At 32.5% G+C, this 15208-nt stretch overlaps 1 protein-coding gene across 1 annotated transcript; it reads left to right on the top strand.

Moving 5' to 3' along the window:
* The first annotated feature begins 155 nt into the window (after positions 1-155).
* LOC134714901 (ceramide kinase-like) lies at positions 156-12337 on the top strand. The gene is made up of 12 exons (XM_063576596.1): positions 156-284; positions 1523-1711; positions 2028-2156; positions 2644-2707; positions 2865-3010; positions 5582-5656; positions 6589-6735; positions 8567-8636; positions 9869-9915; positions 10590-10771; positions 11191-11342; positions 11925-12337. Exons 1-12 carry the CDS (start codon positions 197-199, stop codon positions 11983-11985), a joined length of 1350 nt encoding a protein of 449 aa, XP_063432666.1. The 5' UTR covers positions 156-196; the 3' UTR covers positions 11986-12337.
* The last annotated feature ends 2871 nt before the right edge of the window (positions 12338-15208 follow it).

The raw sequence follows: 15208 nt of genomic DNA on the forward strand, positions 1-15208 counted from the left end.
TTTTTCTCCGAGACTGCAAAATTATTCAAAGGAATACCATCAATATGTAATTCCGAATGATGTAATTTAAAAGCGACTGACACAGCAGTTTATTGACAAAAACTAAATTGAATTGAATAGAAAATCAAATACCTTTTGAAAATTGAGTTATCTATCTTCGTGAAGAAAGGTTATAAACGTTGATGTCAACAAAGAGATGAATTTTAGTGTCACCATTTCTTACAATGCGTCGACTTTAACAATTGAGGAGGAATACATTGCAATTAATGAGCAGGACACACAAAGTTAGTCAGTTATGATTTTATATCTAACTTCTTCTTGCAAGGCTAAGTTACGTGCATGATATACATATGTCATATATTTCCGTGTACAAAAGTACAAATGGTGTAAATATAAACAAAGAATTTATCTCCCCTTATTTAACTAATATTATCCTGCCGGCTTCATAATGCATTTTAAAAGCTTAGCCGATCTGTTTCAAAAAGTCTTATAGTTTTTGCTATCAGTATAATGTCTAGTCCTACAAGTGTCAACGTACATATATATTTTTTCCGCCTAATAGAAGTTCCAATGGAAACTTTGTTATTAACAATTGTCAGCTGTTACCATGGTTACTGTATTATTAACAACAATACAAGAAAAATACAAACACAGTAATGTAAATGAATTGTGGGAAAATTTTAAGATAGACCTGATAAAATCTATAGAAACAAATATACCACACAAAATGATAACTTACAAACACAGAATACCTTGGGTATAACCGACAAACTGCGTAGGCTTATCAATAAGAAAAACAAAGCTTATCAAAATAGGAAGAAATATCCAGTAAAATATGAAAATAGTACAAAAAGAATTACGAACAGAATATTGGAAATGTATTGAAAATATGATGTGAAACATACCAATAGACGAACCTGGTCAATATGAAACATCAAAATCAAAACCAAAAAGTCTGTTCAGCGCTATATCAAAAAGCCGCGTGACACGATCTGATAACACTGGTGTTGCACATTTGAAAAAAAGATGGCAAACTAGCCACAGACACTGAGGAAAATTTTTAATCAACAGTTCCAATCAGTATTTACAGATGAAACAGATGATAACATCCTAGACAAAGGTACAAGTCCCCACCCGAAAATGCCAAAAATAACAATCACTGACAAGCAGGTATTACTAAATTACTGTCAAACATAAATCAACATAAGGCTTGCGGCCCGAACAATATCAATCGCAGTATCGTTAAAAAACTAAAGGAACAAATCTAACCAATTCTTACATTGATATTTAAAACGTCACTTGAAACTGGAGAAACACCTAAGGACTGGAAACATGCTAATGTAGCCCCATCTTTCAAAAAGGGGGGGGGGGGAATACAAACCCGTAAGTTACAGAGACGCTCGTTATGTACACAAGAACTACGATTACAAGTCTAAATCAAACAGTGGAATTAAAAAAAGAAAATCTCCCCCCAAGAACAACATAATTATAGTTAGTATTCATTTTTTATATTAATATGTAGGACAAATCCTCTACGAAAACATCTTAAGACTAGAGAATGGTAGTGGTGGCAGGAGAACATCAAGACTTTATTACATACAGGATTATCCATTCCCTGATTATAGATTAACCAAAGAATATGTCGACATTGGTGCAGATGAGGAAACACATATACAGCTTCAAAAAAGTCTATCAGAAAAAATTAAAATAGGTAAATTTAAAAAAATAAAAATGTGTCATTCTTACGAAAAAACCCAGCTACAGTACATGCAGTATGTGCTGCAAAGATAACCTGGGAGAGAAGTGTTATAGTCACTAAACCGTTCATGTTTAAATACTAGCCTACAGAGGCACACCAATGGTGATTGCTTCCATAAATCTGTTAAAACTAGTTAATATATGTTTAAACCAAATTGGTCATACACAACATGACTCTGATTAAACATGTTCTGTAAAATCTTTTGTTATTCTTGGTTAAAAAGGAAGTAAGACAATTTTCATTGGTGGTGTAATTAATTTTCTTTTAGCAACTGCGAGGCCAAGGAAACTATCAGTGTTTGTCAACCCTATTGGCGGACAAAGAAGAGGTAAACAGATATGTGATCACGTAGTTGTGCCGATTTTTACACTAGCAGGGATAGAGGTAGATGTTACAGGTGAGATTGGTACATTATGCCTGGAGAAAAAGAAACCCACAACCTTCACTCACAAAAGAAAACCAACAGCAATTGCAAATAACTAAATCAACTACTAGTGGTTACTTTTGATGGTGTGATGTTTTTCTTATGAAAATATATTCTTAAGTGGGATGTATCTATTTTGTGTTGCCTTACCTCAACCTTTCCCGCTATTAATTACTGTCAAAAGGTGCTAGCACTCACATTCATAGTTTACCCCGCTTCTTTATTCCCATATCCCAAAACAGGAGCCGTTACTCTAGTCGTGAAAAAAAGTTGCCACCTGCAATGGTTTTTATTAATTTAGTTTTAATGATGAACCCTGCCATTGTTTCTCTCTTTTAAAGAGTATTTTTACATTTTGTTAACCCGGGTACTTTTATCGCATATGTAGTTCAAGAGTAGCTTAACGTTGGGTAATTGTACCATATACTGTTGCTTTTAACATGTGCGTTGTCTTTTGTAGTGTCTGAGAGGTCTGGGCACGGAAAAGAATTTGCAGAAACATACGATTTTAAATCAGTCGATGGGTAAGCTCATATATTTTTGATTGTAATGTTAGACTTTTAGGATTTTTAATTTTTTTTAATAATAAATGAAAGAGACATAGTATTGGAAGTGAATCAATAGACCTTTACGAGGACCTTTTTATTAACGATACATTTAATATTAATATTGATTGATTAGGTTGGTCATACTTGGCGGAGATGGTACTATATCAGAAATATTCAATAGTTTGATGAGGAAAACCCAGAGCGATGCTGGTGTTTATTTAAATGACCACAACACCACATTACAAAAGATGGAATTGCCTATTGGCATCATACCAGCAGGTAAACATATTTCATTATTATTTTACCCCCGCTTTAAAAAAGGGGGGTATACTGTTTTACCTCTGTCTGTCAGTCCGTCAGTCCGTCCGTCCGTCCATCCGTCATTCCGTCAGTCAGTCCGTCCCATGAAACTTTCGTCACATTTTTCTCAGGAACTACAATACAAGGATTTCTGTAATTTGGTATCAACATTTATATATGTCAGCCATACCGTGTGATGCGTTTTCAGATTCACCACTTGACAACTTCCTGTTTACCGAACACTTGTATGATTTTACACATGATAGCCAAGTTGAAAATTTTCGTCACACTTTTCTCAGGAACTACAATACAAGGATTTCTGAAATTTGGTTTCAGGATTTATATAAGTCAGCTATACCGTGTGATGCGTTTTCAGATTCATCACTCGACAACTTCTGTTTACCGAACACTTGTATGATTTTACACATGATAGCCAAGTTGAACGTTTTCGTCACATTTTTCTCAGGAACTAAAATACAAGGATTTCTGAAATTTGGTTTCAGGATTTATATAAGTCAGCTATACCGTGTGATGCGTTTTTTCAGATTCATCACTCGACAGCTTCCTGTTTACCGAACACTTGTATGATTTTACACATGATAGCCAAGTTGAACATTTTTATCACATTTTTCTCAGGAACTACAATACAAGGATTTCTGAAATTTGGTTTCAGGATTTATATAAGTCAGCTATACCGTGTGATGCGTTTTCAGATTCATCACTCGACAACTTCCTGTTTACCTAACACTTGTATGATTTTACACATGATAGCCAAGTTGAAAATTTTCGTCACATTTTTCTCAGGAACTACAATACAAGGATTTCTGAAATTTGGTTTCAGGATTTAAATAAGTCAGCTATACCGTGTGATGTGTTTTCAGATTCATCACTCGACAACTTCCTGTTTACCGAACACTTGTATGATTTTACACATGATAGCCAAGTTGAAAATTTTCGTCACATTTTTCTCAGGAACTACAATACAAGGATTTCTGAAATTTGGTTTCAGGATTTATATAAGTCAGCTATACCGTGTGATGTGTTTTCAGATTCATCACTCGACAACTTCCTGTTTACCGAACACTTAATAAAATTGGGAATGTGTCAAAGAGACAACAACCCGACCAAATAAAAAACAACAGCAGAAGGTCACCAACAGGTCTTCAATGTAGCGAGAAATTCCAGCACCCAGAGGCGTCCTTCAGCTGGCCCCTAAACAAATATATACTAGTTCAGTGATAATGAACGCCATACTAATTTCCAAATTGTACACAAGAAACTAATATAAAAATAATACAAGCCTAACAAAGGCCAGAGGCTCCTGACTTGGGACAGGCGCAAAAATGCGGCGGGGTTAAACATGTTTGTGAGATCTCAACCCTCCCCCTTTACCTCTAACCAATGTAGAAAAATAAACGCATAACAATACGCACATTAAAATTCAGTTCAAGAGAAGTCCGAGTCTGATGTCAGAAGATGTAACCAAAGAAAATAAACAAAATGACAATAATACATAAATAACAACAGACTACTAGCAGTTAACTGACATGCCAGCTCCAGACTTCAATTAAACTGACTGAAAGATTATGATTTCATCATATGAACATCAGGCACAATCCTTCCCGTTAGGGGTTTAGTATCATACCATCATAACATATATGAGAAGAACATAACCCGTGTCATGCCAACAACTGTTTTTAGAATAAATGTCTTTAGTTCCGACGCAAAGACCTTATCAGTGACTCAATATTAACGCCAAAATATGCAATCTTTAATGACTTGACAACAGTATCGTAATTATATCCCTTCTTAATCAGTCTATTTAAAGGTTTTGTAAGTTTGCATATTTTTACACTATTAATATTATCCACTTACGGCGGGGGTATCATCAGTGAGCAGTAGCTCGCAGTTTCACTTTGTTGATAAGAATTATTTGCAATGCATACGAAGAACTAGAACAAGAACTAGAATTATGAGCACCGGCATCATAGCTAAATATATTTCTCCTCAACAATTTTATATAGTGTTTCATTTCGTTTGATACCTACGCTGGGTTGTTACAGTTGTTGGAGGCCATGGACTGTTAGTCCTTAATTGTATTTTGCACAGACCTGAATTTTAATATTCTTATATAAATGCATTTTGTTGAACTATTTTATGGAAACTAACGTTGAAACTTTCTCATGCAATGTTAATTAACCTTGTCAGAAATGGTTTAGGTCTTATAAGTTCCATCATGTATAATTATACATTCTTAGCTATCAATTACCTTGCAAAGATCGCATACAACTCTTTATTTTTTCATGGGATTGCGTTTAAAAAATAAATAAATATAAAAACAATTATACAAATATAGGAAGATGGGGTGTGAGTGCCATAGTATGATTCCTTGTCATTTATTTTATTTCATATTTCAAGGGAAAATACAGATTATCTCTTTCGACTTGTATGTGGCGAAATCATTTTAGCATCATCCAGTTTAGACAGCTTGTTAAATACATTTTTTCCCGTCTTTTTCATATTGAATGTTCTGCAGTTTTTATATTTCAGGCACAGGTAACGGTTTAGTTAGCATCCTTCATGGATGTAAAGATGTAATGACATCTACATTACATATTGTCAAAGGTATGTTGATGACTATTATTAGTTTAAAATTAAATACTTTAATTTCTAAGATGTTTTGAACATTGAAGTAACTTTTAAATAGGACAAACTGATGCCCATGCCTATACTCAGAAGCATGGTGCATTGAGTTCCAGTACTATATCTTTGGCTTTGGAAGTGCCCATAACTATACACAGAAGCATGGTGCATTGAGTTCCAGTACTATACTTTTGGCTTTGGAAGTGCCCATAACTATACACAGAAGCATGGTGCATTGAGTTCCAGTACTATATACTTTTGGCTTTGAAAGTGCATAATCTATTGAATTCTGTTATACACGGGATAGTAAAAAGGTTGGTTTTGGAATATAGATTTAAAACAGATGACAGCCTTCAAAACATACATATTCAATCAAATGTGGATTGATATTGAATATAGTAATTTTACAATTAGTTTTAGTACATGAATTATAATTCCCAAATTCATTCTGTTATTAGTGATTTACATCAAACAACATAATATTAATATAATGTTACAATAAAAATGTTGTTTAATTAATCTTATTTTAAAGCGGAAAACGGATAAAAAAGAACGTCCACCAAAATTCCGATAAATTTAAAACAAATATGAATAAATGTATTTACAGTTATTAGATTGTGAGAATTGACAGGAAGATTTTAATTGCGACTTGACATATTCACCTTTAGAACAATTGCTTTTTATTGACAATTTCACCTACGGATCACATAACATGTTAAGGGAATACCATAATTTAACTTGCCCTAAAAGGCAGGAGGGAAAAGTGTCAATATTCATGTTCTATTTAAATGCATAATGAACGTCTACATACAACGTTGTTCATTTTGAAAAAAAAACTGCCTAAATATTTGAAAAATAATAATGAAAAAAAATCAAGTAATCTAACAAATTTTTAAAGAAATACATTTTTGTAGGGAGAAAAAAATGCTGTAATGTTACTGGTAGTTATAACGACGGAGATCTAATTGGTTATGGGGTATTCATAGCTGCATATGGATTATTTGTGGACTTGGCTGATGACGTACACAGGTTTCGTTGGCTTAAAATATTTAGGATCATAGGTTTGAATGCTTTTATATTTGTTTATAGTCAGTGTATGTCGATTTTTAACTGAAATGAACTGATGACCTTAACAACTATAGGCAGCCATTCCTGAGAGAGTTCAAAAGAACCTAATTATCTATTTGTATGAACACGTAAAAAATGTATCGCTTTTGTCGTGATTCTGCTTCTCATCCTGGTAGACACATAAAATAAAACTTAGTAATACTTATTGCTACATTGTCTTTATCCATTAACTAAACCGAACTTAACAACAACCAACTTGTTAACTGTATTGACGCAAAACATGTAAACAAACCCATTGTGTTCATATCTTTCTTAATTGGTTATATTATACTATGGAAGTAAATTCAATTTAATACTTCTATGATTATACTTTATTTGCAGCCTTTCTCCTAGATGACATTGTAATTATACTATGTTTTTTTACAGCCGTTCTTCTAGTTGACATTGCAATCACACTTTAATACCTTATTTACAGCCGTTCTCCTAGATGACAATGTAATCATACTATACCTTATTTACAGCCGTTCTCCTAGATGACAATGTAATCATGCTATACTTTATTTACAGCCGTTCTCCTTGATGACAATGTAATCATACTAAACTTTATTTACAGCCGTTCTACTAGATGACAATGTAATCATACTATACTTTATTTACAGCCGTTCTCCTTGATGACAATGTAATCATACTATACTTTATTTACAGCCATTCTTCTAGATTACAATGTAATCATGCTATACTTTATTTACAGCCGTTTTCCTAGATTATATTGTAATCATACTATACTTAATTTACAGCCGTTCTCCTTCGTGACAATGTAATCATACTATACTTTATTAACAGCCGTTCTCCTAGATGATATTGTAATCATACTATACTTTATTAACAGCCGTTTTCCTTGATGACATTGTAATCATACTGTACTTTATTTACAGCCGTTCTTCTTGATGACAATGTAATCATACTATACTTTATTTACAGCCGTTCTCCTTGATGACAATGTAATCATGCTATATTTTATTTACAGCCGTTCTCCTAGATGACAATGTAATCATGCTATACTTTATTAACAGCCGTTCTCCTTGGTGACAATGTAATCATACTATACTTTATTTACAGGCGTTCTCCTAGATGACATTGTAATTATACTATACTTTATTTACAGCCGTTCTCCTTCGTGACACTGTTATTATACTATACTTTATTTACAGCAGTTCTCCTTCGTGACAATGTAATCACGCTATACTTTATTTACAACCGTTCTCCTAGATGATATTGTTGTCAAAGTATACTTAAACAGTCTTTATTTACAGCCGGTCTCCTAGATGACAATGTAATCATACTATACTTTATTTACAGCCGTTCTCCTAGATGACAATGTAATCATACTATACTTTATTTACAGCCGTTCTCCTAGATGACAATGTAATCATACTATACTTTATTTACAGCCGTTCTCCTTGATGACAATGTAATCATGCTGTACTTTATTTACAGCCGTTCTCCTTGGTGACAATGTTATCATACTATACTTTATTTACAGCCGTTCTCCTAGATGACAATGTAATTATACTATACTTTATTTACAGTCGTTCTCCTAGATGACAATGTAATCATGCTATACTTTATTTACAGCCGTTCTCCTAGATGACAATGTAATCATACTATACTTTATTTACAGCCGTTCTCCTTGATGACAATGTAATCATACTATACTTTATTTACAGCCGTTCTCCTTCTTGACAATGTAATCATGCTATACTTTATTTACAACCGTTCTCCTAGATGACTATGTAACTAAATCATGCTATACTTTATTTACAGCCGTTCCTTTTTACTACATGTTTCTGAAGAAACTGAGGGAGATCAATGTAGACATCACATATGAATCTTTGTAAGTTAGAACACTGAAGAATATAAATTATATGATATTGAGAAATATATTGTGCACATTGTGTCTCATGTATATTGCATAAAACAGATTTTAATAGCAGGATGTTGACAAGCTGGCATTTGCTTGTCAATTTATAGTAATAAAGTAAGGCTTTATTCACTTATGAACAATTGGTATCGTACTTCAATTTAGTTTCATTCAGTTTCTACATGTATTCGGTACTTAATTCTGTACACATCATGTAAATTTCAATGATACTTCTGTATAGAGTAAATATATTTCATTGAAAACAACACTCTATAATAGCTACATGTACATGGAAGTTGGAACAATGATAATATATACTGAACCATAGGCGATTTGTGATAAACTTAAGTCATCGCTTCGACAGTTCAAAATATTTTATAATTTTATTGGTTGAAAGAACTTGAAAACGGAAATCAGGTGTCGCAGATGACCATGTATATGCTCAATTGTACATACATGTACGAGTCCACAATGCAGTCCGTTAAACATCGTAAATGACAATTAAAAATTATGTTTATTCACAATATCTGTACGTTAATACGTTATTCAAACAGATGACAAAGTACTAGCATCATGCGGTGCATATGTGTGGGCCTCATGATTCATATTCAACTTATCAAGGTCCCTTTTTTCTGTTTGACCAAAGTAATGTTGACAACTTATTGCTATTTAATTCAAGTGGTGGATTTAGAAATTGTGGGGGCCCACTGGATGCCTAAGAGGGACCGGCCCGCTTCCGTTATGCTTCAGTGATTCCCTATATAATCAACCAATTCAAAGGGGGGCCCGAGCCCCCTGCCCCCTAAATCCGCCTCTGAATTCATACGTAGACCTAAAAAAAAATCTTAATTTAACAAATTTAACAATTAAAACGAAGAACGAAAATCATAAAAAAAAAAGTTGATGACGCATTAAGTGTATTCATATTTCAGAATTAACAAAAAAATATGTTTAAACCCTTCTAAAATTTTAACCAAAGATTTCTCGCAGATGCTAAAAGAAAAGTTTTGTTAAATATTTTAATATGTTTTTTTGTTTTCTTTTATTTGGCGAGTTTTACCAAAAAAACAAATCAATAAGAACAAATATTCGATTTTCAAAAACGAAAGGTAGTAAACATACGCAAAACGTTACTGTAAAGAGATTCTGTAAACATGAATCTGTCAGTATACTAGTAACACTTAAATAACTTTTTCATATTGTAGAGATGGAATACTACATCATTCAAAGGAAGACAATATTGACTGTCAAGGTAAGCGTATTATCAAAGACGGGTAATTTGTGACGTGATACATCATAACTTCATATATTTTAGATGTAGACTATGTTTGTAATACAAATGAAAAATTATTTAAAATGGCTAAATAAAATTACAGGTATGATACATTTAAAACTATAATGTATAAATGCTAGAACAAAAGAAAAACATTAAAATAACAAATAACCAAACTCAAATGAAAGTTCCAATCGGAAAGTCCCTTTGCAAATGGCAAAATGAAAAGCTCAAACACATCAAACGGATAACATCTGTCATATTTAAAAGATCTTTTTGAATTTCAGTTATAAAGTTTTCAATTTTCTACTGGCTTAAAAATGTTTTACTTACATGTATCTTTAATAATAATAATTTGAAATATCAGGTAGTAAATATTGAAATAAAAAAAAATGTTAAGTCTGTGTATGAACCATGTTAACCTCGGTAATTGAAGAGCTTAAAGAAACCTTCAGGTTTTTATCACTACGACTTGAACATTGTAATCAAAAGTATAATGATTTTTTTTAAACTATCTTTCAATAAACTTTGAGTAATTAAGATAAAATTAATCGTTTGTCTTCATAAATGACGGAGGGTTTATGCACATTGCAACTTACTGTCTGATATTAAGTAAGATGTACTTGTTGAAACTTTATTTTATTTTTCTTCAGGTAAACAAAAGAAACGTTTAATTAATCTATTGGCATTGAGCTATGATCTAGACTTTGAAGACTACCATAAAGATAAACAGCCGGAGAAGAAAGATCAATTTGATTTACTTGACTATACACCATGTTCACGATTTGATTTGATGAAGCATTTTTATAATCTGCTACATTTGACCAAAGAACATGTAAGTAACAAGAATATAATTGTTATTTCTTTTCTCTCATCCAGTCTTTTACTACAGTGATACACAAATCTATGCAGGAACGATACACATAAACATGTGTTTTTCTTGTGAATGTAGTGAATTTGTAATGAATAATTATTGCATATTCGTTGTATTTAACTCTACACAAGACTTGTTCTGATTTTCGAATTTAAAGAATAAAATAAAATAAAGAGTGAATTTGTTTCATTCCGATGAATTGATTCGCCAGAATCCATGCATTCAAGTTAATACTCAAGCTTGGCCGTAGGGGCCCTCTACCCTTCGTTGGACTATTGGACATTCAGGTGATACTAGTATACTAAATATTCAATAAATTACTATACAATTCAATCTTACATTCGGTACTTTTCAGAAAATATGTTCGTTTTATTTTACAGCTCGACAGCGTTAATTTTATTTCCCACAACAAGGTCAAAGCCTTTAACCTTGAAGTCACAGATGACAAGAATCCATCTGAACAAGAACAAAATCTGAGATACAATATTGATGGTGAAATTTATAACATAAAAACACCAAACCTTTACGTGAAGTAAGTATCAGTTTTGAAAAAAAAAAATATAAAGATAAATAGAATACCGCCTCTTAAAGTTAATTGACATTTGAATAACATATTTTGGACCGCTGATGACACGTAAAGTACGATTGTTGTCCCAGCTCAACAGTCCGGGTAAACAGAGATCGTCATGTCCGTCCTTGTTTACAACTAAAAGTTTGATGATCAAATACGGTTAGATGTTCCCGACAAAAATAAATGCACTTCAAGTTGTAAAAATGTCTGGTAGTACCACTTGTGCTTCCTTTAGATATACGTATATCATGTTTCTTTTTTTTATTCAAAAAGTGTCAACTTTAAGATTTCATTTAGAAAAGACTTCAGAACTCAAAACTTTGAAGATAAAAATGAAGACATCAACTGACACAGAAATGAACATACTATACATGTAGGTCACCATACGATCTTTAACAATGAGCAAGATTCAAAGGGCAATGCCCATTGGCAGCTACATGTATAAAAGGCCCCCATGTTACAAATGTAAAACAATTCAAACGAGAAAGTTATACTTAAACATTGTGATTTTTCCATGATAAAACTATACATTATTTATTGTAGGTTACATCCTAGATGTTATAATGTCTACAGCTCGTACACAGGACCACTGCGATGGTCGTAATATGTAATACCAGCCACGAGTGTCGTTAAGTATTCGTGTAGTGATGGATATATATCTGTTTGCGCAAAAAGTAATACTACATTCTAAGAAAAAAATATATGTATTATTCATAAATAACATTGTAGAAAAATAATTTTGTATTACGCATATTGTTTATTAAATTTGGCATTAATATTGTTGAAGGGACAATTATAAGATAGAATCGCTATGATGTGAGCTTGTATCAAACTATAAATTAATTTTGCATGTCAATTTATATTTTTGTTCCAAGTGAGTTTAGTGTCAGATACATTCATCTGGTGTAAATATATTCAAATAGTTAAACAATCAAATGAAAAATCGAAAACGAAAATTGGTCATTTGTTTTATTGAAAAAGGCCGAAGATTTTGCTAACCAACCATCACTGTCACTCTGTTGATGAATCTTCAGACCGAAGATTTTGCAAGTTATATATGCAGCTGTCTCAAATACTACTTTGGTTGTCTACGTTATTACTGGAGATTGCCAACCAAAAATCAAAAATGACATCATGCCTAAATATGCCAGTGCTATGTTACTTAGCTAGTGAGAATTTGAACAAAACATACACATAGTCTTTCTCTGTTAGTTGTGCCTTTAATTATCAGCCATTCAGTTCTTTTGCATTTAAACTGACATTACGAAAAGAAACTCGTTCATAGTTTATACGCATCTGTAACAAACAAAATTGTTTATCTACCGCTTTACAAGCAAAACCAAATACAATGAAAGTCACAATTATGTATTGGTTTCCAAAGCCACACAAAACACCTTACAAATATAGAGTTATTTCGTCGTCAAGTCAATGTTCCAATACTAAATTGTCTATTAACTTCTTACCAGTACACTTGGTACACTCAAAAACCTGATAATGAATTGTTCAAATAAGGCCTTCGAAAATAGTGGAATTAATTACTTTTGGAATGTCAAGAACTCGTTGGAAGTACTTGATAAATTGCACGCTTATATTGGTGATTTTGAATCTGTTCAACGTTTTGATTTTTCTACCCTATACATGTACCTCATTGCCTCACGTTCTCATTAAGCAAAAGATTCACACACCTAATGTAATGGGCATTTAAAAAGTCAGAATGTGAATGTATATGTTCAAACTCTTTTAGGTCATTTTTTATAGCAATAAACAAAAAACTATGACAATTGAACATACTTTTACACTACATCTATACCTTTGAATATTTACTTGATAACATTTTTTTTCGCTTAGGAGATTCCGTGTATCGTCAAGTTATCGGAATTCTAATGGAGAAAAACTGTGCACCACTTATTGCGGACCTGTTTTTGTATTGCTATGAGTTACAATTTACGACAAAAATCAGCAAAGACCCATCGAAACAATATCTTATACACAAATTTAATAATACTTTTAGATATTAGGGTGATATTTTGGCGCTCAATAATGACGACTTCAGTATGTATACTTAAGAAATTTATCCTGTTGAACTTACTTAGAATAAAGCTAATTCACAATATGTACTTACAATGTCCACTGACCTTTTCTCGATCTTGATATCTATGTCATTGACGGAAAGCTTAATACTAAAATTTATGATAAAAGAGATAATTTTCATTTCCTATCGTTAATTATCCATTTTTAGATTGTGACGTTCCCTTGTCAGCATCTTACGGTGTTTATATATCTCAACTTGTACGATTCGCTCGTGTATGTAACAATGTTTTAGAAATTTTTGTATTACTGAAAAATTATTACACCAGGGTTTTAGATATCACAAACTAGTCAAAATATTTACTAAATTGTGTCATCGGTATAAGGACATCATTCGTAAATATATCCCAACATGCAGAGTTCTTATACGTTCAGGTATTTCATATCCATTTTTTATGGAAATATTCTTGATCAAGTACAAAAATGTCAGTATTCACCGGTACCTCAGAAGCAAACAAAACCTTTAAATTGACTTATTAGGAAAGGATATAGTTACGGTACTCTTGTCAGGTCATTAAAGATTGTATATTTTTGCGTAAATATTGATTCACTTATTGGGCCTTTGCATCGGAACTAAACACATTTATAAAAAAAAATAGTTGTTGGCATGACACGGGTTATGTTTTCCCCATATATATTGTAATGGTATTATACTAAACCCCTAACGGGAGGGATTGTGCCTGATATTCATATGATGAAGACATAATCTTTCAATCAGTTAAATGGAAGTATGGAGCTTGCATGTCAGTTTACTGCTAGTAGTCTGTTGTTATTTATGTATAATGTCATTTTGTTATTTTCTTTTGGTTACATTTTCTGACATCAGAATCGGAATTCCCTTGAACTGAATTTTAATGTGCGTATTGTTATGCGTTTACTTTTATACATTGACTAGAGGTATAGGGGAGGGTGGAGATCTCATAAACATGTGTAATCCCGCCGCATTTTTTGCACCTGCCCCAATACAGGAGCCTCTGGCCTTTAATTAGTTAGCACAAGACTACATTCATTATTTTTAATTTTATATACTATCTGGTTATGACACTGCACTCATAAATGGAATATTGGCTGTATCCTTTATCTCATAAACAGATGAAATTTCATATTAATGTGGATTATTTTATCTAAACCTGAACCGATACAAAGATTAACAATTTTAGGTGAAAGAACGATTTTGTATAATAAACTTGTAGATAAAACTAAAGTCTGCATCTTATCTTTACCTACATTTAAAATTGACAAAGATGGTTGGGCGAGCACAGCTGAAATAATTTCAGATTCTCTAATGTGAGAATTCGATCACGAGTTGTTGACAGTTATGGATTACGTGTACCTGTAATCTATGGTTCCCAAGATGACTACGGATATGTTCTTTTGCCCTTATCACAATCAACTCCTCCTTTCACGAAAATGACCAGCCGAATTATTCTTATCACCAGATTTGCACTTACATAAACAACACCGAATAATTTCACAAACCAAATGAGCAAACATCTGCCTAAACGTCAACTGGTAAACAAACTCATCACATTGCGGACGAACACAGTCATCATCAACTTATAACTACTAGTATATGTACAAGTGCAGTTTGCATATTCTAAAGATCCGTGAATACATTTGATCAGATTCAATCTCTTGTACAATATAAATATTTCAATATTGTCGCATAATTTTATTTTATACAAAAATTCAAAGAAATTCAGACATCGATTGGTCATTCGATAAAACGTTAAACAGAT

The sequence above is a fragment of the Mytilus trossulus genome, chromosome 4 (assembly GCF_036588685.1).
Source record: "Mytilus trossulus isolate FHL-02 chromosome 4, PNRI_Mtr1.1.1.hap1, whole genome shotgun sequence".
In the NCBI taxonomy this organism is placed as follows: domain Eukaryota; kingdom Metazoa; phylum Mollusca; class Bivalvia; order Mytilida; family Mytilidae; genus Mytilus; species Mytilus trossulus.